The 26,243-nt window shown below is 51.6% G+C and overlaps 1 protein-coding gene across 1 annotated transcript; it reads left to right on the top strand.

The window, feature by feature from the left end:
* Window positions 1–213: 213 nt before the first annotated feature.
* On the top strand, window positions 214–25,494 carry ctnnbip1 (catenin, beta interacting protein 1). Its single transcript, XM_062460291.1, has 4 exons — window positions 214–373; window positions 10,437–10,551; window positions 10,662–10,752; window positions 23,268–25,494. Exons 2-4 carry the CDS (start codon window positions 10,456–10,458, stop codon window positions 23,324–23,326), a joined length of 246 nt encoding a protein of 81 aa, XP_062316275.1. The 5' UTR covers window positions 214–373; window positions 10,437–10,455; the 3' UTR covers window positions 23,327–25,494.
* Window positions 25,495–26,243: the final 749 nt, after the last annotated feature.

Raw genomic sequence — 26,243 nt, 5'->3', positions numbered from 1 at the left:
ATTTTTAAAATATATATTTATATTTATTGATCACATAATGTAATCAGCTACGTAGACCTAAGCCTATATGATAAGCATAAAGTTGGGATTCTGCATTACTTATTAGTACGCACAAGATTTGGCATTATGTATATTGAACTATGGGCGTAAATCTCATTTTTTAAATTTAATATGGAGTCGAATGTCCCAGCTTTCAAGTATTGTGCCCGGCTTCCATAGGTCTGAACCAACTGCAGGAGGCTCGCTGCGTGAGTCACGGCTCCTACACGCAGCGCGAGCGGCTGGAGGGATGTGACCCCGGAAGAGGACGGCTTCTTACAACAACACACCATTCAAATAAAACACACAAGAAAGAAAAACTGGACCAGGAGGGGTAAGCGTTACAGTCTTTTCTCTGAAGATAAAAAATCGTGCTTGGAGTTTAAGGTTACGTTTGAGGGAGATATTGGAAATTATTCGCTGTATACTTGCATTCGGGGATAGCGGTACCTGGATGGGATTGCACCCGCAGGAACTTCATTCAAGGCTTTTGTCTCGAGCTGGCTAGCTATAATACTTTGCCAAATAAACGATAGAAAAGACTCCATTAAAACAGCAAATGCAAAGTTTTATATAGTGAGTTTCGAATAGTCGTTACATTTCCAATCGTGTCACTCAGTTTTGCACGACGTGGATATTGCGGAGATACACGAGCTCGTCGGTTTAGCAACCGATTAGCTATCCTGGGAGACAGGAAACGGCGTGAATGATTGCTAGCTGGCTAACTAGCTAGCTGGTTACAATGTAACACTTTGTATGCTCCAACAGTAGCAAAATTGTTACAATCACATCATCCGCCCCTGGGTCTAAACTGTACACACGATGTCATAAAAGCGCAGTCAAATAGTCATCATAGAAGGAAAAACTATAGAGTTCTCAGTGATTTCTACTCCCATGTTTCCTAGCTTATTGTTTGCACAGTGATGGTGAACGTTTCCCCCACTTCTGCATCCAGTTGCTGGCTAATTCAACAATCGCATTGAATGTAGGCTACCTGTATGATAGACTTTTATGATGCCGTGGAGAATAAACGTGTTTTCTTTAATGAATTCGCGTTCTATTAAACGTAAGAATTCTAATAATAACCTGACTTAAACAATCAGACAAGATTTTGTGATACTAGTCAGTATCGATACTGTGTCAAGCCCATTTAGGCAGCTAAATCATACAGTATATTAGTAGCCTTTGTCCCATTTGGTGACCCTTCTTCTCCACGTAACGGCCAACTTTCACTGGTCCAAAGTTTTTAGTTTTCCCCAATGTGTATGCTATTTCAGGCTATGTTGAACCCCCTCACCCCCCTTTTCCTCAAACCACAATGACTTGAGTGTTCAGTTTTATAATCATCGCATCGACTTCGGCGTTCCGTGTGCTATTTTTGCGTTCCCCCCGCATGTGCTTGCATTGTGCGCTGTGGGACTAGCCGCGCTGTATAGGGTCTTATTTCGCGACCAACCGCCAGATAGCTGACAGCACATTCAGCTGTGAAGGCTGGCACTTTTCCCGCAGTCGGGGCCTTGACGAGCGGGGCAGACATTGGGTGTGAGTGTCTGGCAGGAGCCGGACTGGCCACAGGCTGTAGAGCCTCCTAGTAACTCGCGGACTTATGGGTTGAGGGTTATGAACCATATGCCAAGTCTGCCTGACTCTGCACATTCCCCTGAGTGGCTGGGGGTTTGGAACCGGACTTGTGGCCAATACCTCCCCCTCTCTGTCTCTCTCTCTCTCTCTCTCTCTCTCTCTCTGTAAACCCTTTGCCTGGGGCAGGTGCTATCTCTGCTCTCCCTCTCCCACACCCCCTGGCCCTAAGGAGATCTCCTTGGCAGTGAATATGAAGAGAGGGCAGGCTTATCTCTCAACCTCCTGCCCTGGCTGCTTTTAATACATACAGATCCTTCCTGGCCATCAAACAGGGATTACGCTTCACGCCCTCGGGTGTGTCTGAGTCCAGTCACACGGCGACGTAGGTGCGACACTGCGGAACGTTCTATCGTGATGACTCTCACCTGCAGAAACGACTTCATGGGAATTGTCTTGTGGACAGTGTGGTGCATTCAGACTTCAGCTCCCTTCATGGTTGCTCCTTACTGCACACGCACACATACAGTCTCATTACCATAGTCTATGTCATGTCCCTCATGCTGTTGGTAGACAAGATGACTGTCTGAGGAGGATAATTAGCTTAGAATGTTGAGTAGTGTGTGTAGCCTGTGATGTGTCTGTACCAACAATGGTGAGGACGGGGGTGTAGAAAATACACAACCAACGACAGCCCCCCCCCCCCCCCCCCCCAATCACACACACATGCACAAGTCTTTGTCTCGCTCAGTATTGTCTGTTTCCCTCCCTTGGGACCAGCTTACTGCAGCATCTACTGTTTGAATGTCCCTGTTTGGTGCTGTGTGGTGTTTGGGACTGTGTAGATCTGTGTGGCTATGTGGTGTTAGATAGAGGGATGTGTGGGGGCTATGAGGGGCTGTATAGGACCATGTAAGGTTACGTAAGACCATGTGGAACCTGCGACAAGGCAAGTCTCAGACTAGAGACAAGTTCAGTGTAGATATTTCTGTTTTGTTATTAACTCTTCAATATTTAGTTGTTAAGACACTGCAAACCAGGGAAACTCTGGCCCTGTCTTGCCGTGTTTACACAGACGGGCTCTGTCACTGTTGACACTGCGTTAGAGTCAGACTGGCATGACGAGGCTGGTTCGAGCCGTGGACAGCTTGGTGCTGTTGGCACAGGGGGCCAGGGGGCACCCAGGCAGGACCCCAGACACAGGGGGGCACCCAGGCAGGACCCCAGACACAGGGGGGCACCCAGGCAGGACCCCAGACACAGGGGGATACCCAGGCAGGACCCCAGACACAGGGGGGCACCCAGGCAGGACCCCAGACACAGGGGGGTACCCAGGCAGGACCCCAGACACAGGGGGGGATACCCAGGCAGGACCCCAGACACAGGGGGATACCCAGGCAGGACCCCAGACACAGGGGGATACCCAGGCAGGACCCCAGACACAGGGGGATACCCAGGCAGGACCCCAGACACAGGGGGGTACCCAGGCAGGACCCCAGACACAGGGGGGGATACCCAGGCAGGACCCCAGACACAGGGGGATACCCAGGCAGGACCCCAGACACAGGGGGGGATACCCAGGCAGGACCCCAGACACAGGGGGGTACCCAGGCAGGACCCCAGACACAGGGGGGTACCCAGGCAGGACCCCAGACACAGGGGGATACCCAGGCAGGACCCCAGACACAGGGGGATACCCAGGAAGGACCCCAGACACAGGGGGATACCCAGGCAGGACCCCAGACACAGGGGGATACCCAGGAAGGACCCCAGACACAGGGGGGTACCCAGGCAGGACCCCAGACACAGGGGGGTACCCAGGCAGGACCCCAGACACAGGGGGGTACCCAGGCAGGACCCCAGACACAGGGGGGTACCCAGGCAGGACCCCAGACACAGGGGGGTACCCAGGCAGGACCCCAGACACAGGGGGGTACCCAGGCAGGACCCCAGACACAGGGGGGTACCCAGGCAGGACCCCAGACACAGGGGGATACCCAGGCAGGACCCCAGACACAGGGGGGTACCCAGGCAGGACCCCAGACACAGGGGGGTACCCAGGCAGGACCCCAGACACAGGGGGATACCCAGGCAGGACCCCAGACACAGGGGGATACCCAGGCAGGACCCCAGACACAGGGGGATACCCAGGCAGGACCCCAGACACAGGGGGATACCCAGGCAGGACCCCAGACACAGGGGGATACCCAGGCAGGACCCCAGACACAGGGGGATACCCAGGCAGGACCCCAGACACAGGGGGGCACCCAGGCAGGACCCCAGACACAGGGGGATACCCAGGCAGGACCCCAGACACAGGGGGGTACCCAGGCAGGACCCCAGACACAGGGGGGCACCCAGGCAGGACCCCAGACACAGGGGGATACCCAGGCAGGACCCCAGACACAGGGGGGTACCCAGGCAGGACCCCAGACACAGGGGGATACCCAGGCAGGACCCCAGACACAGGGGGGTACCCAGGCAGGACCCCAGACACAGGGGGATACCCAGGCAGGACCCCAGACACAGGGGGATACCCAGGCAGGACCCCAGACACAGGGGGATACCCAGGCAGGACCCCAGACACAGGGGGATACCCAGGCAGGACCCCAGACACAGAGGGGCACCCAGGCAGGACCCCAGACACAGGGGGATACCCAGGCAGGACCCCAGACACAGGGGGGTACCCAGGCAGGACCCCAGACACAGGGGGATACCCAGGCAGGACCCCAGACACAGGGGGATACCCAGGCAGGACCCCAGACACATACCCAGGCAGGACCCCAGACACAGGCACACAGTCTCCACAGGGGGATACCCAGGCAGGACCCCAGACACAGGGGGGGATACCCAGGCAGGACCCCAGACACAGGGGGGTACCCAGGCAGGACCCCAGACACAGGGGGGGATACCCAGGCAGGACCCCAGACACAGGGGGATACCCAGGCAGGACCCCAGACACAGGGGGATACCCAGGCAGGACCCCAGACACAGGGGGATACCCAGGCAGGACCCCAGACACATACCCAGGCAGGACCCCAGACACAGGCACACAGTCTCCACAGGGGGATACCCAGGCAGGACCCCAGACACAGGCACACAGTCTCCAGAGAGAATTCTTTGAGTTCATGCCTGACGTGATGGCAACAAGGCATGACCTACTTATCAATCATATTTCCACCATCCAGCTCATCGGCATTGTCTCCAAAATACTGCCTGCATTGTTGGTGCCACTGTAAATGTGAGGAGGTAGGCTGGGACACTAGCTGACAGCCAGGGGCTACTGTAGCTCCAGGCCCAGCTGGATGGGGGACAGAGAGGCTGGAGAGAGAGGCTGGAGAGAGAGGCTGGAGAGAGAGGCTGGAGAGAGAGGCTGGAGAGAGAGGCTGGAGAGAGAGGCTGGAGAGAGAGGCTGGAGAGGGAGACTGGAGAGGGAGACTGGAGAGAGGGGCTGGGGACAGAGGCTGGAGAGAGGGGCTGGGGACAGAGGCTGGAGAGAGGGGCTGGAAAGAGAGGCTCGAGAGAGAGGCAGGAGAGAGAGGCAGGAGAGAGAGGCAGGAGAGAGAGGCTGGAGCTCACGAAGAATCCAGCGTCAGCACAGTGTGACAACATCCTGTGAGACTGAGCCCTGTCACACAGAGGCCTCCTGGCCTCTCTTCAGGTTTCTGTACATTATTACGTCTCTTTTCACTTCCTACAGCTTTACTTGCTGTATTCCATGAAAAAAGGCTACCTAGCTCACGCTGCGCTAACACCTTAGCGTCAACTTCAACATGGATTATAAGTAAACAGCGTCACCATGTAGTTGCATAGCTGTTGCCATGGGACCACTCCAGTGTTAGCAGAGGTACTGCTGGATAGTTATGTAATGAATGAAAATTTAGGGTAGAATTTGGTGTCCACTGTTGAGCATAGATCATGAAAGCATGAGTGAGGGAGGGGCTTGTGCCAGTGGTCCATCCCGGATCAGATACTCACAGACTAGAATTTACATGGATTAACATGGAGTTACATGACTGTTTCCATGGAACCACAGGTACTGCTAAATAATCACAGTGATCTGTTGAGCCAAGAGAGACCTCTTCATGGATGTAAGACAGAGAGTTCTTGTTTTTCTGACGAAAGGTCAAACTGGCTAGAAAACTCTTCCTCACAGACGAGCCTGGCTGCTGTTTAACAGACACACGTTCTGGTCAAGGTGGGCTGCCAGTAAGACTGTCTGGTCAAGGTGGGCTGCCAGTAAGACTGTCTGGTTCCTTCCATCCAGGCTGCAGGCACTACCAGAGCTGTCTCAGAGGAAGGGGCTTGTGTACACGCTGGGGGTCTCTGCTAATGAGTTTAGCCTTATACCCCTTCGTCCCAGCTGGGGCTCCACTCTGTGTGTGTGTGTGTCCTCGTGTGTGTGTGTGTGAGGTTGTGTGACAGGGTGACAGGAGGGACATGTGTGGCTGTCCGTGTGTCATCAGGGGTGGGTGAGTGGTGGTGGCCTGTGTCCTTTGTGACCTCATCAGGCACGAGGGCCAATCAAAGGGCAGGCTGTAATCCCTGGCAGGGAGCGTTTATTGCATTCCGTGTCCCAGGGTGCAGTGTAAGAGGAGCAGGCCCCGTCCAGACTGAGTTAGGGGAGCAAGGGCTTGGTTTCTCACACGCACACATTCACTCTCTTTCTCTATTTCTTTCTATGTCTCTCTCTCTCTCTCTGTCTCTCTCTCTGTCTCTCTCTCTATGTCTCTCTCTATGTCTCTCTCTCTATGTCTCTCTCTCTCTCTCTATGTCTCTCTCTCTGTCTCTCTCTCTATGTCTCTCTCTGTCTGTCTCTCTCGCTCTGTCTCTCTCTCTCGCTCTGTCTCTCTTCTTTGCTGCCCTTCCTCTCTCTGTGTCTTCTCTCTCTCTACCCCCTGTCTCTCTCTCTCCACTCCTTCCCCTCTTCCCTCCCCTCCCGTGTGTGTATATCAGACTGGTAAATGCAGAAGCCGTGTATGAACCTGTGTTGGCAGGTGTGGGTCCTGCTCTCCTCAGAGTGTCTTAGACAGATGCCACATCTCTTGTGCCAACGTGTCACCCATGCAGGACGTGAAAGCGAGTCGTTCTTCTAACATGCACACTTTGCGTGCCCAGAGTGTTGGGTTTTTGTGAGAAAGAAATTACATATAATCTGATCTCAGTACACAAAGTGTACACAAAGTGTACTGAGTGTTCGTTTCAAACTGTTCTGAGACGACCCCCCCCAACCGACTATCCTTTAAATATTCTGTTATCCAGCTGTGTTCAGCCCTGCCCACGACCGTGGTGGTGTGTTGTTGTCGTATCTCTGATAGGAAGCGGAGCTGAGTTTCCTCCGATAGGAAGTGGAGCTGAGTTTCCTCTGATAGGAAGTGGAGCTGAGTTTCCTCTGATAAGAAGTGGAGCTGAGTTTCCTCTGATAAGAAGTGGAGCTGAGTTTCCGCTGATAGGAAGTGGAGCTGAGTTTCCTCTGATAGGAAGTGGAGCTGAGTTTCCTCTGATAGGAGGTGGAGCTGAGTTTCCTCTGATAGGAAGCGGAGCTGAGTTTCCTCTGATAGGAAGTGGAGCTGAGTTTCCTCTGATAGGAAGTGGAGCTGAGTTTCTTCTGAGCTGTAAGAGGCTCAGACAGCCCTGAGGCGTGTGTCCTGCGAGCTGCGACTTTGCGACGCTAACGAGACCGGCAGGGGGGGTACTGCACGGGGGGATTATTGCAGAGGAGCGTTTGATTAGCCGGGCCGGATGAGCCTGAGACTTGAACTTCTGTCTGGGTCTGAGCATCATCCGTCTGAGGATAAGTGTTCGGCCAGCTCTCCTTCACACCCCACACCTCCAGACCTGAACTGCTCCTCACCCTGACCACTTCACACCCCACACCTCCAGACCTGAACTGCTCCTCACCCTGACCACTTCACACCCCACACCTCCAGACCTGAACTGCTCCTCACCCTGACCACTTCACACCCCACACCTCCAGACCTGAACTGCTCCTCACCCTGACCACTTCACACCCCACACCTCCAGACCTGAACTGCTCCTCACCCTGACCACTTCACACCCCACACCTCCAGACCTGAACTGCTCCTCACCCTGACCACTTCACACCCCACACCTCCAGACCTGAACTGCTCCTCACCCTGACCACTTCACACCCCACACCTCCAGACCTGAACTGCTCCTCACCCTGACCACTTCACACCCCACACCTTCAGACCCGAACTGCTCCTCACCCTGACCACTTCACACCCAACACCCCCCACACCTGAACATAGTCCTCTCTCTCTCTAAATACAGTAGATATAAATACATTTCTATTGTGACAATAAATGGATAGTTTATGATGTATTCAGAGACAGAGGTGAGCCAGGGTATTGCTTGCGCCTCAGCTCACGTCTGCAGCCGGTTGAGTTTGGGCTGCAGTTTGCTTCTGGAACGTTCCTGCGTTGATCGTGATGTTTTGAAGAGAGCAGGGAAGCTCCTGTAGCGTATCTGAATTCATTATGCACAGTCTTACCTTTTCACTCAACCCAAAATAGCCCAGAATCCATCTTGCGGTCGTCGCTACCAGGGGCAGGGCAGATGAAACCGAAGATACCGAACCATCTTCCTGTTTTTACATTTTCTTTCAAGTGGCTCACAAACATGACAATCAATTATCTCTCCCAGTCTCTCTATCCCTCTCCCAGTCTCTCTCTCTATCCCTCTCCCAGTCTCTCTCTATCCCTCTCCCAGTCTCTCTCTGTCTCTCTCTTTTTCTTTCTCTGTCATCTACTACGTCCACCTTCAATCTTCTCCCTCCCGCAGAGCCCATCTCTTTGGGATTCTGAACAGTGCTTTAGTTCTTACGTGAGTTATTATTGTCGAGATGGAGTAAGATGAAAGAATATGCAGTGTCAGACAAAAACTAGATCATCACAGCAGTCCATCGAAAGGATGTCTAAAAACGTCCAATTTAGCAGCTTCAGAAGGCAGCTGGGGCGAGTGGAGAAGTCTGCTCTGTTTCTCTGGGGCCCTGGATTCCACCTCCTCCTGCTCTCCTACCAGGGTTGAGGAACAGCTTCAGCCAGCAGAACGCCATCTCTGAATGGTCATTAAATATTGACTGCTGTCTGTCATACGATCCCTTCTCAACCCCAGACAAGATGAGCATGGGCTGGTTCCCCTAAAGCCTGTCTGTCCTCTTCCTCCTCCATCTCCATATCCCTCCACGCAGACATATCTGCCTCCCTGCCCTCTTGCTTCCCTCCCTCCCCGTCTCTCTGCCTGCCTTCATCCCTGTCTGTCTGTCTCCGTCTGACTCTCTCCCTGTCTGTCTCTCTCCCTGTGTCTCTGCCTTCCGTGAGTCTTGGCTAGGGTTCTTTTTGTCCGAGGGGGGGGGGGGGGGGGGAGGTTGGGGGGTGACATGATCAAACGCGTCACTGCTGGGGCTCTGAGCCGCCCCCCCACCACACCACCCCGTTCTCCCAAAGGTGCAGCGAGCGACCGAGCCTCTGCCTCTTTCATGTCTTTTTGTCGCTTTGAGGCCCTCTCTCCCTCTCTCTCTCTCCCTCCCCCCCTCTCTCCCATCCACAGTCTGACTCCCCTCTGCCAGGACTGAATAACCAATATGTTCTCATCCTGTTCTCTCACTCTCTCTCTCTTTCTCTGCGTCTCTCTCTCTCTCTCTGCGTCTCTGCGTCTCTCTCTCTGTGTCTTCCTCTATCTGTCTCTCTTTTTCTCGTCTCTCTTTCTCTCACTCTCTTTATATATATTTTTTGTTCTTCATATCTCACACTTTCCCTCCCTCTCTTTCTTCAAATAAAGAGCTTGACACTTTCTTTATCTATGACTAATAGATGGGTTCCTGTCAGGATGCACCTGAGAGATGGTAGCTTGCGCTGTAGTTAAGATACTCTTATTACCGTCCACTGCGACTGGGAGCTGAGATGTGGATACTCTGCGCTGTGGTTTGTAAATACAGACCTGTCCATGACTCTGGTCACCGGAATGCTGTTAGATCTACGCACTGCTGATCCTCGATCTGCTGCTTGACCTTTGACATGAACTATTTGTACGTCACTCTGGATATAATATCGTGTACTAGCCAGTAACATGGCCCTGTCTGCTCCTAGCTGGATATCTGAACGTAGGTTATTTATTTGCTCACAGTAGCACCCCAAAACCAGCCAAGGATGCCCCTGATCCTCCCCCACCCCAAACACACACCTCCCCCCTCCGGCGGGTTAGGAACGGGGTGGGGGTTACAGCCACCAGCTCCTCAATTAAATATAACCCCACATCAAACAGCCTGTCAACATGCATTAGTGGCCCTTTGTACACATAAGAGCCCAAGGAGATTGCCAGGACTATCCGTCAGTGTGCCCTTCCAGAAGTCTCTCCATGGCAGACTGTGGAAGGGTGGGGTGAGACTGCGGAAGGGTGGGGGCAGACTCTGGAAGGGTGGGGGCAGGCTGCGGAAGGGTGGGGGCAGACAGGCCTTGGAGACTGGGGATGAAAGGAGAAGATGCTTCTCAAGGTCTTACTGTTAAATAACATCTGGATATTCAGCTTTGTATCAAACCCTTTTCTTTCTATGAGTAGGGATCTAATGTTTTTTTTCAGTGCGTTGTGAGAAATGCATGAAATGGGACAACCGAAGGAGTTCTGATCTACACCCTGTCATGCACAAAGCCATTCATTCCTTTTCTGAAATTTGAATGAAGTGAATGAAGCTCTCCTTTTCATCTGTTTTTCAAGCCTTGAAATCAGGCTAACTCAGTGTGTGTGTGTGTGTGTGTGTGTGTGTGTGTGTGTGTGCGTGTCTGCCTGTGTGTGTGCAGAGCCACAGGAGCAGGGGGGATGAACCGCGAGGAGGCCCCGGGGAAGTCTCCTGAAGAGATGTACATCCAGCAGAAGGTTCGAGTGCTGCTCATGCTCAAGAAGATGGGCTCCAATGTAGGTCCACTCGCCATGCTATTGGACGATTCCTTCCTTTATCCAATCACAGAGGAGAGTTTCTTTGTTTGTTTCCTTGTTTTGTGATAGTTGTGTTCTTTGTTCTCCAGCTGACGCCGAGTGAAGAGGCGTTTCTACGGAATTACGCAGGCGTGGTCCACAGTCAGATGAGTCAACTACCACAGCACAACATAGACCAGGGTACGGTCGCTCTCTCTGTGTCTCTCTGTGTCTCTCTGTGTCTCTCTGTGTCTCTCTGTGTCTCTCTGTGTCTCTCTGTCTCTCTCTGTCTCTCTCTGTCTCTCTGTCTCTCTCTCGTCTCTCTCTCTCTCTCGTGTCTCTCTCTCTCTCTCTCTCTCCTTCGTCTCTCTCTCTCTCTCTCTCTCTCTCTCTCTCTCTCTCTCTCTCTCTCTCTCTCTCTCTCCTTCGTCTCTCTCTCTCTCTCTCTCTCCTTCGTCTCTCTCTCTCTCTCTCTCTCCTTCGTCTCTCTCTCTCTCTCTCTCTCCTTCGTCTCTCTCTCTCCTTCGTCTCTCTCTCTCTCTCTCCTTCGTCTCTCTCTCTCTCTCCTTCGTCTCTCTCTCTCTGTCTCTCTCTCTCTGTATTCCTGTGGTCTGAATGTCTTCCTATCTGCCTGTCTGTATCAATGTCTGTCTGTCAGTGCCTGTCTGTCTGTTTAGTTGAAATCATGACTGAGATAGACAGGAGTCCACCACCCCTGCCAAGTACATGAGACTTGGACCTGCCACGCCCAGGTCTTAAGATAGACTTCACATGTAGTGAGCGAATGAGAGTTTAAGTGCCATTTATGTGTCATAACATAAGCGATGAGTTTGCATCAGTGTTGCTATACCACTACCAGACACTAGAGGGCACTGTGATTCCTCCTTGGGCCTCCGTTAGTAACACATCTCCACCACTAGAGGGCGCCAGCAAGTTAACAACCAGGGCAGGTGCCTGGATGGGCACACCATACAGGAGGAAGAGCCTTGCTTTCTGTTCAGGTTTTATCAGTCTCCTCACAGACACAATCCCCAACCGGCACCTGCGTCTGCCGCTTTGAGAGCCCCTGCCGTCCCGTGTAGGTAACCCCCGTTGCGTTTTATACCTAGATGGATGTCTCTGGTTTGATTGGTCCCTGGAGTGGGGGAGGAGGCGGGGATGGGGAGTGGCTCTGATACAGTTACCTGAAAATAATGTAGTTATCTGCTTCCCCCGCCGCTGTTTGTAAAGACGTTGTTGTTGTTGTGTTGGGCCTGTGGGCTCATTTGTTGCGTCGGGGATTAGTTTGTTTATGTTGCGGAAGGCATTTTGTAGTTTTGTGTTGTGCGGTGTGTGTGTGTGTGTACACACTGCTCTGTGTCTCACGCTGAGACACAGTAGTGGTCGTGTCCAAACGCGGAGAATGTTTCACAGGGAGGGGAGGAGTACAGATTAGGATTCAACATGAGCAGTTGTGTTTTTTTCCTTTTGAAAAAGAAAATAGCTTTGTGGATATTGTAGACGGTAGAGCTCTGATAGGAGCAATATCTTGTAGTTCCTCCTCTCTTCTTTCTCTCTCTCTCCACTTCTCTTGTCTTTCCTCCTCCTCTCTCCTATCTCCTCCGCCTCTCTCCTCCTCTGCCTCTCTATCCTCTCTCCTCTGCCTCTCTCTCCTCCTCTTCCCTGCCCTTGGATACCAGACAAAGAGAGGCGTGTGCCGCTCACTGGGTAGAGAGCCTCCTCAATTATGTAAGGAGGGGTACGACTCGTCACGGGGGCATGTGAGAGGGGTACGACTCGTCACGGGGGCATGTGAGAGGGGTACGACTCGTCACGGGGGCATGTGAGAGGGGTACGACTCGTCACGGGGGAATGTGAGAGGGGTACGACTCGTCACGGGGGCATGTGAGACGATACATTATACATCACTAAACCATCATATTTGGAGTCATTTGGCAGCGCGTCGGCTAATCTGCAGCATGAGTTACGGCTTGTTTGTGTAGTTTGAAGCAGGGGGATAGGGATGTCACGTAGAGTGATGATAATGGGGGTTATAATGACTTTAAAGTATCACCCCACCCGTTAAACACAAAAGGGAGGCAGCGTTGAGATGGTGCTTCTGTGGTTGGCTCAGTCAGAGCACCAATCCTTTTTGAAGGAGGATAAAGTCCGTTGGATTCAAACTGAAAACGGGTCAAAATAAGATGAAGATCGGCACCCAACACGCCAACTGTAGAGGGATTCTGGTTTGATTTCAGACACCCTCCTCAAGAGAGCAAGGAGTCTAAACCCTGGAGTGCTTGGATGGTATAGATGACACTGTCTCTGTCTGTCTCAGACAGAGACAGACAGCCCAGCCCTCAGACAGAGACAGACAGCCCAGCCCTCAGACAGAGACAGACAGCCCAGCCCTCAGACAGAGACAGACAGCCCAGCCCTCAGACAGAGACAGACAGCCCAGCCCTCAGACAGAGACAGACAGCCCAGCCCTCAGACAGAGACAGACAGCCCAGCCCTCAGACAGAGACAGACAGCCCAGCCCTCAGAGACAGACAGACAGCCCAGCCCTCACACAGAGACAGACAGCCCAGCCCTCAGACAGAGACAGACAGCCCAGCCCTCAAACAGAGACAGACAGCCCAGCCCTCAGACAGAGACAGACAGCCCAGCCCTCAGACAGAGACAGACAGCCCAGCCCTCAGACAGAGACAGACAGCCCAGCCCTCAGACAGAGACAGACAGCCCAGCCCTCAGACAGAGACAGACAGCCCAGCCCTCAGACAGAGACAGACAGCCCAGCCCTCAGACAGACAGACAGCCCAGCCCTCAGACAGACAGACAGCCCAGCCCTCAGACAGACAGACAGCCCAGCCCTCAGACAGACAGACAGCCCAGCCCTCAGACAGAGACAGACAGACAGCCCAGCCCTCAGACAGAGACAGACAGACAGCCCAGCCCTCACACAGAGACAGACAGCCCAGCCCTCACACAGAGACAGACAGCCCAGCCCTCAGACAGAGACAGACAGCCCAGCCCTCAGACAGAGACAGACAGCCCAGCCCTCAGACAGAGACAGACAGCCCAGCCCTCAGACAGACAGACAGCCCAGCCCTCAGACAGACAGACAGCCCAGCCCTCAGACAGAGACAGACAGACAGCCCAGCCCTCAGACAGAGACAGACAGACAGCCCAGCCCTCACACAGAGACAGACAGCCCAGCCCTCACACAGAGACAGACAGCCCAGCCCTCAGACAGAGACAGACAGACAGCCCTCAGACAGAGACAGACAGCCCAGCCCTCAGACAGAGACAGACAGCCCAGCCCTCAGACAGAGACAGACAGCCCAGCCCTCAGACAGAGACAGACAGCCCAGCCCTCAGACAGAGACAGACAGCCCAGCCCTCAGACAGAGACAGACAGCCCAGCCCTCAGACAGAGACAGACAGCCCAGCCCTCAGACAGAGACAGACAGCCCAGCCCTCAGACAGAGACAGACAGCCCAGCCCTCAGACAGAGACAGACAGCCCAGCCCTCAGACAGAGACAGACAGCCCAGCCCTCAGACAGAGACAGACAGCCCAGCCCTCAGACAGAGACAGACAGCCCAGCCCTCAGACAGAGACAGACAGACCAGCCCTCAGACAGAGACAGACAGACAGCCCAGCCCTCAGACAGAGACAGACAGACAGCCCAGCCCTCAGACAGAGACAGACAGACAGCCCAGCCCTCAGACAGAGACAGACAGACAGCCCAGCCCTCAGACAGAGACAGACAGACAGCCCAGCCCTCAGATAGAGACAGACAGACAGCCCAGCCCTCAGATAGAGACAGACAGACAGCCCAGCCCTCAGAGAGAGACAGACGGCCCAGCCCTCAGACAGAGACAGACAGCCCAGCCCTCAGACAGAGACAGACAGCCCAGCCCTCAGACAGAGACAGACAGCCCAGCCCTCAGACAGAGACCGACAGCCCAGCCCTCACACAGAGACAGACAGCCATGCCCTCAGACAGAGACAGACAGCCCAGCCCTCACACAGAGACAGACAGACAGCCCAGCCCTCAGATAGACAGACAGACAGCCCAGCCCTCAGATAGAGACAGACAGCCCAGCCCTCAGACAGAGACAGAGGGGCCATATGTGACACAGCATTTCAGAGAGGAAGAGAGGCAGAGAGAAGGGGCGATGGTGGGGAAGTGAGCGAGAGAGGGAGAGGGGGGGGAGAGAGATGAGAGGGGGCAAGAGAGAGATGAGAGGGGGGAGGGAGAGAGATGAGAGGGGGGAGGGGGAGAGAGAGACTGAGAGAGAGACTGAGGAGGGAGAGGGAGGGAGGGGGAGAGGGGGAGAGGGAGGGGCAGAGGGGGAGAGGGATGAGATGAGAGGGAGACTGAGGCCTGAGGCTAAGCGTGGGTGGGCAGGAGAGGTTTCCATCCATCACTTCTGGGGGTTTTCTGTTGGTGTTTGCTTTGCAAGCTTCATTCATTGGCTCTTCTCTTCCACTCTCTTTCTCCTAGCTGTCTCATTGGTGGATCACTTCCAGTTCTCCCATTGAAATGTTTTGACTAGTTGTCTATATAGGCTTCTCTCCTTGTCATTCATTGGTCAATTCCTTAGTTCCACTTCCCAGAGGCCCAGTAGAAGCCTCGTCATCGGTGGATCTCTAGAGCAGCCTTTCTGATAGGGGGCGAGAGGTTTCCAACCCAGGACTATCGTTCGATAGGTCCTTTTATACAGGAAGGAATCGTTTATGCACCGACAGGCTTGGTGTTGCTGTGCAGTCGGCACAGTGTGATCTGTCACGCATATCAGCAGATATGACAGGCAGACAGACGAGCAGCATGGAGGCAGCGCTCGTGATCCCAGATAGAGAACCATTCTACAAAAGGCATTCATGACGGTGTCTGTCACGTAAAAGTCACCGGATGACAAGACGAACACTGCTTAGATGGAACCCCCCCCCCTCCCTAGCATCCAGAAGGAACCGACACACAGATAACGCTCATCATATTTATTGAAACTTTATGGAATAGTAATCTGTTAATTAGCATTTCACATGCTTTTAATTAGCTGATTAGCATACATGAAAATGCTGATTTCTTCTTTGCCAATTTAATGGACCTGAGAGGATTTCTGGGCTTGTTTTGGACGCTGTGTTGGAGGAGGAGGAGATGGTGGGAGTAGAGAGGGGGAGATGGTGGGAGTAGAGAGGAGGAGATGGTGGGAGTAGAGAGGAGGAGATGGTGGGAGTAGAGAGGAGGAGATGGTGGGAGTAGAGAAGGAGGAGATGGTGGGAGTAGAGAGGAGGAGATGGTGGGAGTAGAGAAGGAGGAGATGGTGGGAGTAGAGAGGAGGAGATGGTGGGAGTAGAGATGAGGAGATGGTGGGAGTAGAGAAGGAGGAGATGGTGGGAGTAGAGAGGAGGAGATGGTGGGAGTAGAGAGGAGGAGATGGTGGGAGTAGAGAGGAGGAGATGGTGGGAGTAGAGAGGAGGAGATGGTGGGAGTAGAGAAGGAGGAGATGGTGGGAGTAGAGAGGAGGAGATGGTGGGAGTAGAGAGGAGGAGATGGTGGGAGTAGAGAAGGAGGAGATGGTGGGAGTAGAGAGGAGGAGATGGTGGGAGTAGAGAGGAGGAGATGGTGGGAGTAGAGATGAGGAGATGGTGGGAGTAGAGAAGGAGGAGATGGTGGGAGTAGAGAGGAGGAGATGGTGGGAGTAGAGAGGAGGAGATGGTGGGAGTAGAGAGGAGGAGATGGTGGGAGTAGAGAAGGAGGAGATGGTGGGAGTAGAGAGGAGGAGATGGTGGGAGTAGAGAAGGAGGAGATGGTGGGAGTAGAGAGGAGGAGATGGTGGGAGTAGAGATGAGGAGATGGTGGGAGTAGATAAGGAGGAGATGGTGGGAGTAGAGAGGAGGAGATGGTGGGAGTAGAGAGGAGGAGATGGTGGGAGTAGAGAGGAGGAGATGGTGGGAGTAGAGAGGAGGAGATGGTGGGAGTAGAGATGAGGAGATGGTGGGAGTAGAGAAGGAGGAGATGGTGGGAGTAGAGAGGAGGAGATGGTGGGAGTAGAGAGGAGGAGATGGTGGGAGTAGAGAGGAGGAGATGGTGGGAGTAGAGAGGAGGAGATGGTGGGAGTAGAGAGGAGGAGATGGTGGGAGTAGAGAAGGAGGAGATGGTGGGAGTAGAGAGGAGGAGATGGTGGGAGTAGAGAAGGAGGAGATGGTGGGAGTAGAGAGGAGGAGATGGTGGGAGTAGAGATGAGGAGATGGTGGGAGTAGAGAAGGAGGAGATGGTGGGAGTAGAGAGGAGGAGATGGTGGGAGTAGAGAGGAGGAGATGGTGGGAGTAGAGAGGAGGAGATGGTGGGAGTAGAGAGGAGGAGATGGTGGGAGTAGAGAGGAGGAGATGGCGGGAGTAGAGAGGAGGAGATGGTGGGAGTAGAGAGGAGGAGATGGTGGGAGTAGATAAGGAGGAGATGGTGGGAGTAGAGAGGAGGAGATGGTGGGAGTAGAGCAGGAGGAGATGGTGGGAGTAGAGAGGGGGAGATGGTGGGAGTAGAGAGGAGGAGATGGTGGGAGTAGAGAAGGAGGAGATGGTGGGAGTAGAGAGGGGGAGATGGTGGGAGTAGAGAGGAGGAGATGGTGGGAGTAGAGAGGAGGAGATGGTGGGAGTAGAGAGGAGGAGATGGTGGGAGTAGAGAGGAGGAGATGGTGGGAGTAGAGAGGGGAGTGTTAAGCGTGAACTGATGAACGTGTGCTTGGGGTCAGGGCCTGCTGCTCTGCACGCAGGCTTCAGTCTGGGAGATGATGATGATGGATTGATGCCAGTGTTAAAACAATGACACTGCTGCTCCTCTTCAGGAAGAGGAGGCATCATTACAGGAGAATATGTCCTGCTCTGCAGATGCTGAAGGGGATTTATGTCACGATGACCGTGCCAACACACGCACACACACACACACTGAGGCACACTCTTACACACACACAGACACACACATACTCACAGGCACACTCACACACACACACACACACAGTCACACACATATAGGCACACACAGTCACACACACACACAGCCTTAGGACTGATCCGGGGCTAATCGTGCAGCAGGGAACTTGTCGCCTCCCAGAAGGACGTCTGGGGGGCCACGTCAACAGAGGGACGGACGTGGGTAGGGGGTTGCCGCGGCAACCACTACCATCCAGGGAGGAGGAGAGAGAGCTCTGTGCCGTGGCGACGCATGCCGTTGTCAATGTGAGGGGAAAGGGGGAGGAGGGAGGGGGGGGGGGCGATGAGAGAGGGAGGGCAAGAGGAGGAAGGGAGTGAGGGCTAGAGGAGGAGGGAGTGAGGGCTAGAGGAGGGAGTGAGGGCTAGAGGAGGAGGGAGTGAGGGCAAGAGGAGGAGTGAGGGCAAGAGGAGGAGGGAGTGAGGGCATGAGGAGGAGGGAGTGAGGGCTAGAGGAGGGAGTGAGGGCTAGAGGAGGAGGGAGTGAGGGCTAGAGGAGGGAGTGAGGGCTAGAGGAGGAGGGAGTGAGGGCAAGAGGAGGAGGGAGTGAGGGCTAGAGGAGGAGTGAGGGCAAGAGGAGGAGGGAGTGAGGGCATGAGGAGGAGGGAGTGAGGGCTAGAGGAGGAGGCAGTGAGGGCTAGAGGAGGGAGTGAGGGCTAGAGGAGGGAGTGAGGGCTAGAGGAGGGAGTGAGGGCTAGAGGAGGGAGTGAGGGCTAGAGGAGGAGGGAGTGAGGGCTAGAGGAGGGAGTGAGGGCTAGAGGAGGAGGGAGTGAGGGCTAGAGGAGGAGGGAGTGAGGGCTAGAGGAGGAGGGAGGGCTAGAGGAGGAGGGAGGGCTAGAGGAGGAGGGAGTGAGGGCTAGAGGAGGAGGGAGTGAGGGCTAGAGGAGGAGGCAGTGAGGGCTAGAGGAGGGAGTGAGGGCTAGAGGAGGGAGTGAGGGCTAGAGGAGGGAGTGAGGGCTAGAGGAGGGAGTGAGGGCTAGAGGAGGAGGGAGTGAGGGCTAGAGGAGGGAGTGAGGGCTAGAGGAGGAGGGAGTGAGGGCTAGAGGAGGAGGGAGTGAGTGCTAGAGGAGGAGGGAGGGCTAGAGGAGGAGGGAGGGCTAGAGGAGGAGGGAGGGCTAGAGGAGGAGGGAGTGAGGGCTAGAGGAGGAGGGAGTGAGGGCTAGAGGAGGAGGGAGTGAGGGCTAGAGGAGGAGGGAGTGAGGGCTAGAGGAGGAGGGAGTGAGGGCTAGAGGAGGAGGGAGGGCTAGAGGAGGAGGGAGTGAGGGCTAGAGGAGGAGGGAGTGAGGGCTAGAGGAGGAGGGAGTGAGGGCTAGAGGAGGAGGGAGTGAGGGCTAGAGGAGGAGGGAGTGAGGGCTAGAGGAGGAGTGAGGGCTAGAGGAGGAGTGAGGGCTAGAGGAGGAGGGAGTGAGGGCTAGAGGAGGAGGGAGTGAGGGCTAGAGGAGGGAGTGAGGGCTAGAGGAGGGAGTGAGGGCTAGAGGAGGGAGTGAGGGCTAGAGGAGGGAGTGAGGGCTAGAGGAGGAGGGAGTGAGGGCTAGAGGAGGGAGTGAGGGCTAGAGGAGGAGGGAGTGAGGGCTAGAGGAGGGAGTGAGGGCTAGAGGAGGGAGTGAGGGCTAGAGGAGGGAGTGAGGGCTAGAGGAGGGGGGGGGTAATTACACAGCACAGGTGAGATACTCCGATCTCTTGATCACTCCCTCCTCCATCTATTATTTCAGATGTCTGCCGCAGAATCGATACACCATCTCTCCTCCCTTTGTTTGACTAACAGCTCTGGTACCGTACAGAACCGAAAACCCTCTCTTGCGCAAAGCTGCTCACGTGACACTAAGGAGCGAGCCTACCTTGTTGTGCAACCTGGCGGTGCAAAGTTTTATCGATTTAGAAGCTTCTTCCTGTTACTCAGGGAGTTTCAGTGGTCTCCACGGCGACTAAAAAAACGCTGTGGGCTGGAAGCAGAGCTGCTCCCGCAGGTTTCACACAAGGACGAGTCCTCTCTCTCCCTCTCTCTCCCTCTCTATTTCTCTCTCTCCCTCTCTCTTTCTCTCTCTCCCTCTCTCTCCCTCTCTCTCCCTCTCTCTCCCTCCCCCGCCTGTCCCAATATCCTGACACACTGCCGAACTGGCATGAAGGCGTGTGCGCCGTAATATCCTCACTGTGCTATCTGTTTCTCTCGCTCTCTCTCCCTCTTTCCCTCTCTCTGTCTCTCTCCCTCCCTCTCTCTCTCCCTCTCTCTCCCTCTCTCTCTCTCCCTCTCAGCCTGGGTTCAGAGCTGGATCTCTCGAGGACCATTTCCCCTCTGAGTCACCAGAGGGAGTGGGGGGTGTCTTCACTCCACACCCTGAGGAACTTCATTTCCTCCGGGAGGTCACCTACTCCATACAGCAGTTAATAACATCTCCTCACCCCGCTGCTGGGTAATGAAAGCTCCCTTTCAAAATGGCGGTATGGAGGAGAGGAACACCCCTGGGGATTGCGCCCATTCGATACCTCCCTTATTGGGATCCTCTCTGATTTGTGCTGTCAATTCTGAATGATTAGTGATTGTATCATTAGGCCAACATGTTTATCATTTTCACTGTGCTCTTATGAAACACAGAGATTCAGCATCAGGAGAAGAGAGAGAGAGACAGAGAGAGACAGAGAGAGACAGAGAGAGACAGAGAGAGACAGAGAGAGACAGAGAGAGACAGAGAGAGACAGAGAGAGACAGAGTGGAAATGGTCTTAACAGGTAATCTATATCACAATACAAAAAATATCAGTATGGATTATATTCCTTTTGATAAGCCTACTAGCTGTGTGATATTAATATCATCATCAAGCTCATTAAGTATTAAAGGGAAATAAAAAAGATACGTTTCTATCCTTCTGAGGAAGCAAAAGATCAACAATCGTTTCTTCCTCACACACACAATGTGAACACACACACACGTCCCGGAGCAGATATTACAACACAAACTGAGGTGGCGATGAGTACAGGCAGGAGAGAGGGAGGTGAGGTGATGAGAGACAGCAGCTTGTTTCTTCATAGGCTGTTACAGCCGGCCGGGTGATGATGCAATCTGATTTTGACGGTCGCTAGGCAACGGCTCAGAGAGATGCCTGACGTTTTCTACCAGCTTTGGCTGGTGATGCGTAGAAGGTGTGTGTGTGTCAGGGTGTATGTGTGTGTGTCAGGGTGTGGCTGAGTGCTCAGATGCTCATGTGCAACCAGGGTGCCAAATTAACTTCTTTGTCCACCAGCCAAAATGGCAAGTGAATTATCAAATTTGACCAGCCACTTAGTAGATTAGCATCGTTTTTTTCGAGCTGGTGAGTGCAGAAAATCTACCAGCCTCTTGCATATTTTCCAAGCATTTGGCTGGTGGATGCTGCTAGTTTTGTGCCCTGTGTGCAGCAGATCTGCCCTGAGACTGGGTGGACCCTGAGCCTCTCAGGGCTCTCATCGACAGACCTTGTGACTGCATGGCATTATCCCTTCCAGGGTTATCACCTGCAGTCCTGATATATTGGCTACAGCGAGAGAGTTTTTAACTGTTAAGATAATTTCCTCTCAGGGAAGATTCTGTGTGACTTCACTAGATGTGACCATTACGCAAGGACAAACTCCCTTATGTAACCGCAAGATGGATCAGGGATGAAAGGCTAGCCAGTATTGGCGCATTACCAGTGATATTGATTATGAGAGACAGTATTATGATTATTAATACTTTGATTTAATATTATCATCCCCGTGACCTTCGCTGGCGTTGCGTAACATTCTTCCAGTGTACCGTGTGCAGTGTGTATTGATTCCTCTGATTCAGGGTGTAAAATCGATGCCTTGGCAGGGAGTGAAGGTGGAGGGGACCCCAACTGATCTGGTGTGTTTTCCTAGTCTGTGTTTGTCATCTTTCCCCAAGCCTTTCATGCTGTGCCAGATGACGGCTCTACCAGTGTTGTGTGTTCTCCAGATCTTCATTTGGTAGCTCTCAGGGGACAGCGGTACTTGAAAGGGAGAGATGGAGGGAGAGATGGAGGGAGAGCTGGAGGGAGAGATGGAGGGAGAGGAAGACGGCCCATATTAAAAACCTCTTTCCCCTCCCCCCTGATTATTAATCTGTTGCTGACCTGAAAGCACCATAGAAACATCCTAATTATCCCCTTTTTAGAGGTTGCCAAACACCATCTATGCTTGGATATCTTAACATGGTGTGTTCTGGAGAGGGTCCGCCCCTTTGAGCCAGTCTGGCCTACTTTCCTACGCTCTACTCTCCTACCCTCCGTAATAATCACCTCTCATAATCAGCTATCTAGGTGGAAGAAAGATGCTTTTTATAGACGAGGTGCGAGAGTTGAAGACGCCGTTACAAACGCGCCTCGTCCCGTGCCCAAGGTGTGGAAATTGGTGTTGATGATATGCTGAAAACATTCGGGAAATGAGGGGGGGAGGGGAGGGGGGGGTTGTGAGAACAACAACTTTGCACTTAGCTGTCGATTTTCCTCTCTGGTCACGGATAACAATTTCGTTTTTATTCTTGTCGGGTTAGCAAAATGGACTGGCAATTCACAGGCTTGTTCCCAGCCGTTTAACTACAATTGTTATAGTTATTACCGTCAATTGCCAGCTTCACAGCTGTCTTGTTGTGCTTTTAGACATGACGGTGTGATTTCTAGGTTTAACAGCTTCCTACCCTTATGTCAGTAGTTTAGCCTACAATCATCAGATGGAGTGAATAGAACTCGTTCTACTTTAAAAAATGAACTGTGAGCAACTGTTACATTTCCAAAAGCCTGTTACATTTATTTTTGAACATGAGACATTAGCATACCACGACACACAGAAGATTCATTCTTTACAAGCGGGCTGTGTTTGTACAACGGGGTGTGGCGGTGACCAGACTTGGGGTTGGGTTGAGTCACGGTTCATGGAAGAATGACTTGAATGAACTCATGTGAAAGACTTGATAGCTGACTATATAATTCTGGAGCGTCCTGAAAGTCGACCTCCTGAACTGCAATGAGAATAAAAGATGGCAGTTAACCACAGTGTTTGATTATTATCATTGTTGTACTCTAAAAGTCCTGATCCATTGGTTTTAGTTCACTGTAATATGAATCAACCAAGCGTGTGGCAGTAATCGCTATAGTAATCATGTGTGTCGTTTTGTTTTTGTTATCCTCCCGTACACAATTCTACCTTTTTAAATCGGTGACTATAGCTTGCCAAGCTGCTGTATGCTAGCTGGAGCTAAGCTCTCGTCCTCTGCAGGCATTCTACGTCTCCGACGGTCCGTGTCGGAACAGAAACAGGGATTGAATTGTTGGAGGCGGCCTGGGCTCTTATCGGGGCAGGACAGGAAAGTGCTGACGGCATGCCGCTCCACATGGGAGCTCTCTTTTCGGTTTCCGTGGTGACGGGCTGTGGTTTTGCGCCACAGGTGGAGAAAACGCATTGGGTTGAAAAGCTGTGTTTAAAGGACTGCCAACAGAAATGGTTCTGTTGGTGAATTAGATGTTTTAAAAGACAGCGTTTCCATGGATATTTTTTTGCACAATGGACTGATAATTCACCACAGGTAGAGGGATGGAGTCTGTTTACTGAGACACAATGACTGGTGTTCAACCTGTTGAGTCTGGTTCCAATGTCAGAAGGCTAGCACTAGCTCACACCCAGAGCTGCTCGATAGTTGAAAGTGTTTAACGGACATCTTTACGATGATGACGATGCCTTAACGGTGCCTTGACGACGTCTTATCTCTTGCAGGTGCGGAGGACGTGGTGATGGCTTTCTCACGCTCAGAGACCGAGGACAGGAGACAGTGACCCTGGCCCCCCCCTCCACCACCACCACCCTCTCCCCCCCCCTCGTAGTCCACCCAAACTCAACCGACACAGCACTGTTCCCAGAGAAGATCCGGGCAGCTCTAATGGGAGGAGGATGAGAGAGGTGAGGGTAGGAGGGAGGGAGGTAACCTTCCTACCTGGTTACCTTCACCATCATCCCCCCTCCCCTCCCCCCACCGCCCCGCCCCCTCACCCTTCTGTCCTGCCCCAGCCCCACGGAGCATCGCCCTCAGAGAACCCTGCGTTTGCTAACATGGGTCAAGGACTTGGATGTGAAGCAGGCTGATGGAAACACACATATATTGTGTAAACGGAAAAAGGTTTTTGCTTAGTTTTATGTGTTGTTCTTTATGGGGCAAGTTTTGTTTTGTGAGCGTGTCTCTGGTTGGTCATGGGTGGAGCGACGTTGAGAGCAGTGTGTTCGGTCAAGCGTAGAAAGATGTGTGAGGAGAACCTAACTGATCACTTTGTGGGAAGATGAAACATTTTGCTGTTTACTTTTATTTTTTTGGGCAAGTTTGTTTATCTTGTAGCTTAACACCGGATGTTTGAGCGGTTCAGTCAGAACATGTGTAAAACGGTTTTCATGTACTGTCAAACCAACTGTACGTTTTGCTGCTTCATTTTAAACTAAAAGGCTGTAAGGCTGTATCTCTGTTACCCTTAAGGGACAAGTATATTCAACTTTCAAGGACACTAGCTCACAAACACAGAAGTACCACATTATTTTCCCAAATAAACAAGATATTTGGGTTGTTGGGGAAAAAGAAAAATTACTTTTTTTATTGTACAGATATTGGGGGAAAATACAACAATGAATTGATTGTGCCAATTGTGTTTATTCTTAGTATTTTTATCTGTAAGATGAAAGTGTAACATTATGATTTAAAGGGTGTGTGTTGAGTCACCCCCCTGTAGTCTAATTTATTACTTATTGAGACGACTCCTAAACTTTTCATCAAAATACTCCTATGTCTTGACCATCAAGAGAATATTGTAAACAAAAGAAATGTAGTATTCAGGAACGCTCTGTTTCTGATTCACACACTAAGCAATCAACCGTGCAAACGCTTAAATAGATCTGTGTAAAGCCATGGAACAAAATTCCTTTCTTGAGATCAATGAGCTTAGCTCTTGACTTTAAATCATGCATCGATGTCAAAGGGAGATTAACACATGTGTGGATCTTTTAAGATCGTTTAGTATACACGCTATAGAAACGTTTTAGTAATGTCTCCCTCCATTCCCATCAGCAACTCCTAGTGCAGGAAACACGATGTGGGCAAATTGTCTTCTGTTTTTATCGATTTCAACTGGAATTGTTCAATTCTGTCATTTTCATTTTGTTTCAATCAGACTTTTAGACTTTTTTGCGGTAGGAATGTGCTCAATATTTAATGTGTGTAAGTACATTTTGTTAACTCGGTTAACTTAAATAATTGTAACTTAATGTTTTGAAACCAAGCATGTCTACCTTGTGGTTTACAGTGTACATTTAAGTAAAGTCTACGAATGAAATCCTTGCCACAATGACCATCGCTTGTACATTCTAAAAATATGTGGAAGCACTGGTTCTTTTAAAAAAAACATTTTATAGGAATTAACTTTTTTGGTGTACAAAGTGTCAATCTGTTTGCTGTCATTTTCTTAAATCGAATGTCCTCGCAGATCGCGATAATGAGCATTGTCAGCAGATGTTTACACTGTCCGTTACGACAAAAAAGTTTGTCTTTCATGTTTACTTTTGTTTGAAAACATTCTTAAACCTGATTTGTCTATGCATTCTTTTGATTAAAAGACAAAAAATTGCATCAAAGGTGTCTTACAGTAGGACTTTAAGACCTGTAGCTACAGCCTGCATGTGTGTGTGTTAGCGAGTGAATGTCACCGTGTGTGGATACATCTGTTAAAACCGCTACCAATCCAATCTTCAGCATGCTGTTAATTTTGACTAGAGCTGTGTATCTTTCAATGTGATGACTTCTCGTTGCCAGGCTTACCCCTCTTCCGTTCTTTGTGTTGCCTTTGTATTTTTCTCAGTTGAAATTGATTAGTTGGATGTTTCTGTATGGCTGCTGACCATGTATTGACTAAATGCTTCCAAATTCTATACCAACTGAACCATTAAAGGATTTTAAAACACTAAACTAAGTTTATTTGGTATTATTTATTTAGGAGCCTTCTATTTCATCGAATTGTTTTCTCATGAAATCAACCGTGGTTGATGCCGCAGTGAAGAATTTAGTTAAGTTAGAAATCGTGCCATCACACAAGCTGTTATTTCACCCCAAACTAAGGAGCTTGTCATAGGCCTAAGCTAAATGTGGTTATTAACCAGGAAAAAAACAACATCTTATCGAATATTGATGCAAGTCATTTTGGGTTACCCAGACGGGAAAGTTCATAATAAACATCTAAAGAACCAGGAAAACATGGGATTTATCCTGTGCATCAAAACCATACTAAGAACGTGCCCCTCTACAGCATGCTATGAGACTGAAATAGGCCTAGTGTTGATATTTAAGATGTGAAAAAGAATGGTTTGGTGTGCATTTTAATCAGTCTCGCTGGCTCTTACATCATACCTTCAACTTGATATTCTGCATTGTGAAACCATTCCACTTACCGTTTTTTATGTCTGACATTATTCAATTTGAGGGTCTGTTCCAACCGCATCGTTACTTGGGGTGCTTTTCTGAAAGGGGCAGTAGATCTGCCCCGATGTTGCTGCGAGGCAGCCAGTTAAATTACACACTTCTTGATCAACACATGCTCAGTAGCCTACAAATATGAATGCTGCTGTCAATTTTCATAAAGTAAATTCAATAAATAGTCGGAGCCTCTTAAGGTTAACCATCACTCTGTCAGCGGTACAGTCGGTGCTTTTTCCACACAC

The sequence above is a fragment of the Osmerus eperlanus genome, chromosome 4 (assembly GCF_963692335.1).
Source record: "Osmerus eperlanus chromosome 4, fOsmEpe2.1, whole genome shotgun sequence".
Taxonomy (NCBI): Eukaryota; Metazoa; Chordata; class Actinopteri; order Osmeriformes; family Osmeridae; genus Osmerus; species Osmerus eperlanus.
Note: the sequence above shows the minus strand (reverse complement) of the source record. Positions and strands in the feature narration are given on the sequence as shown.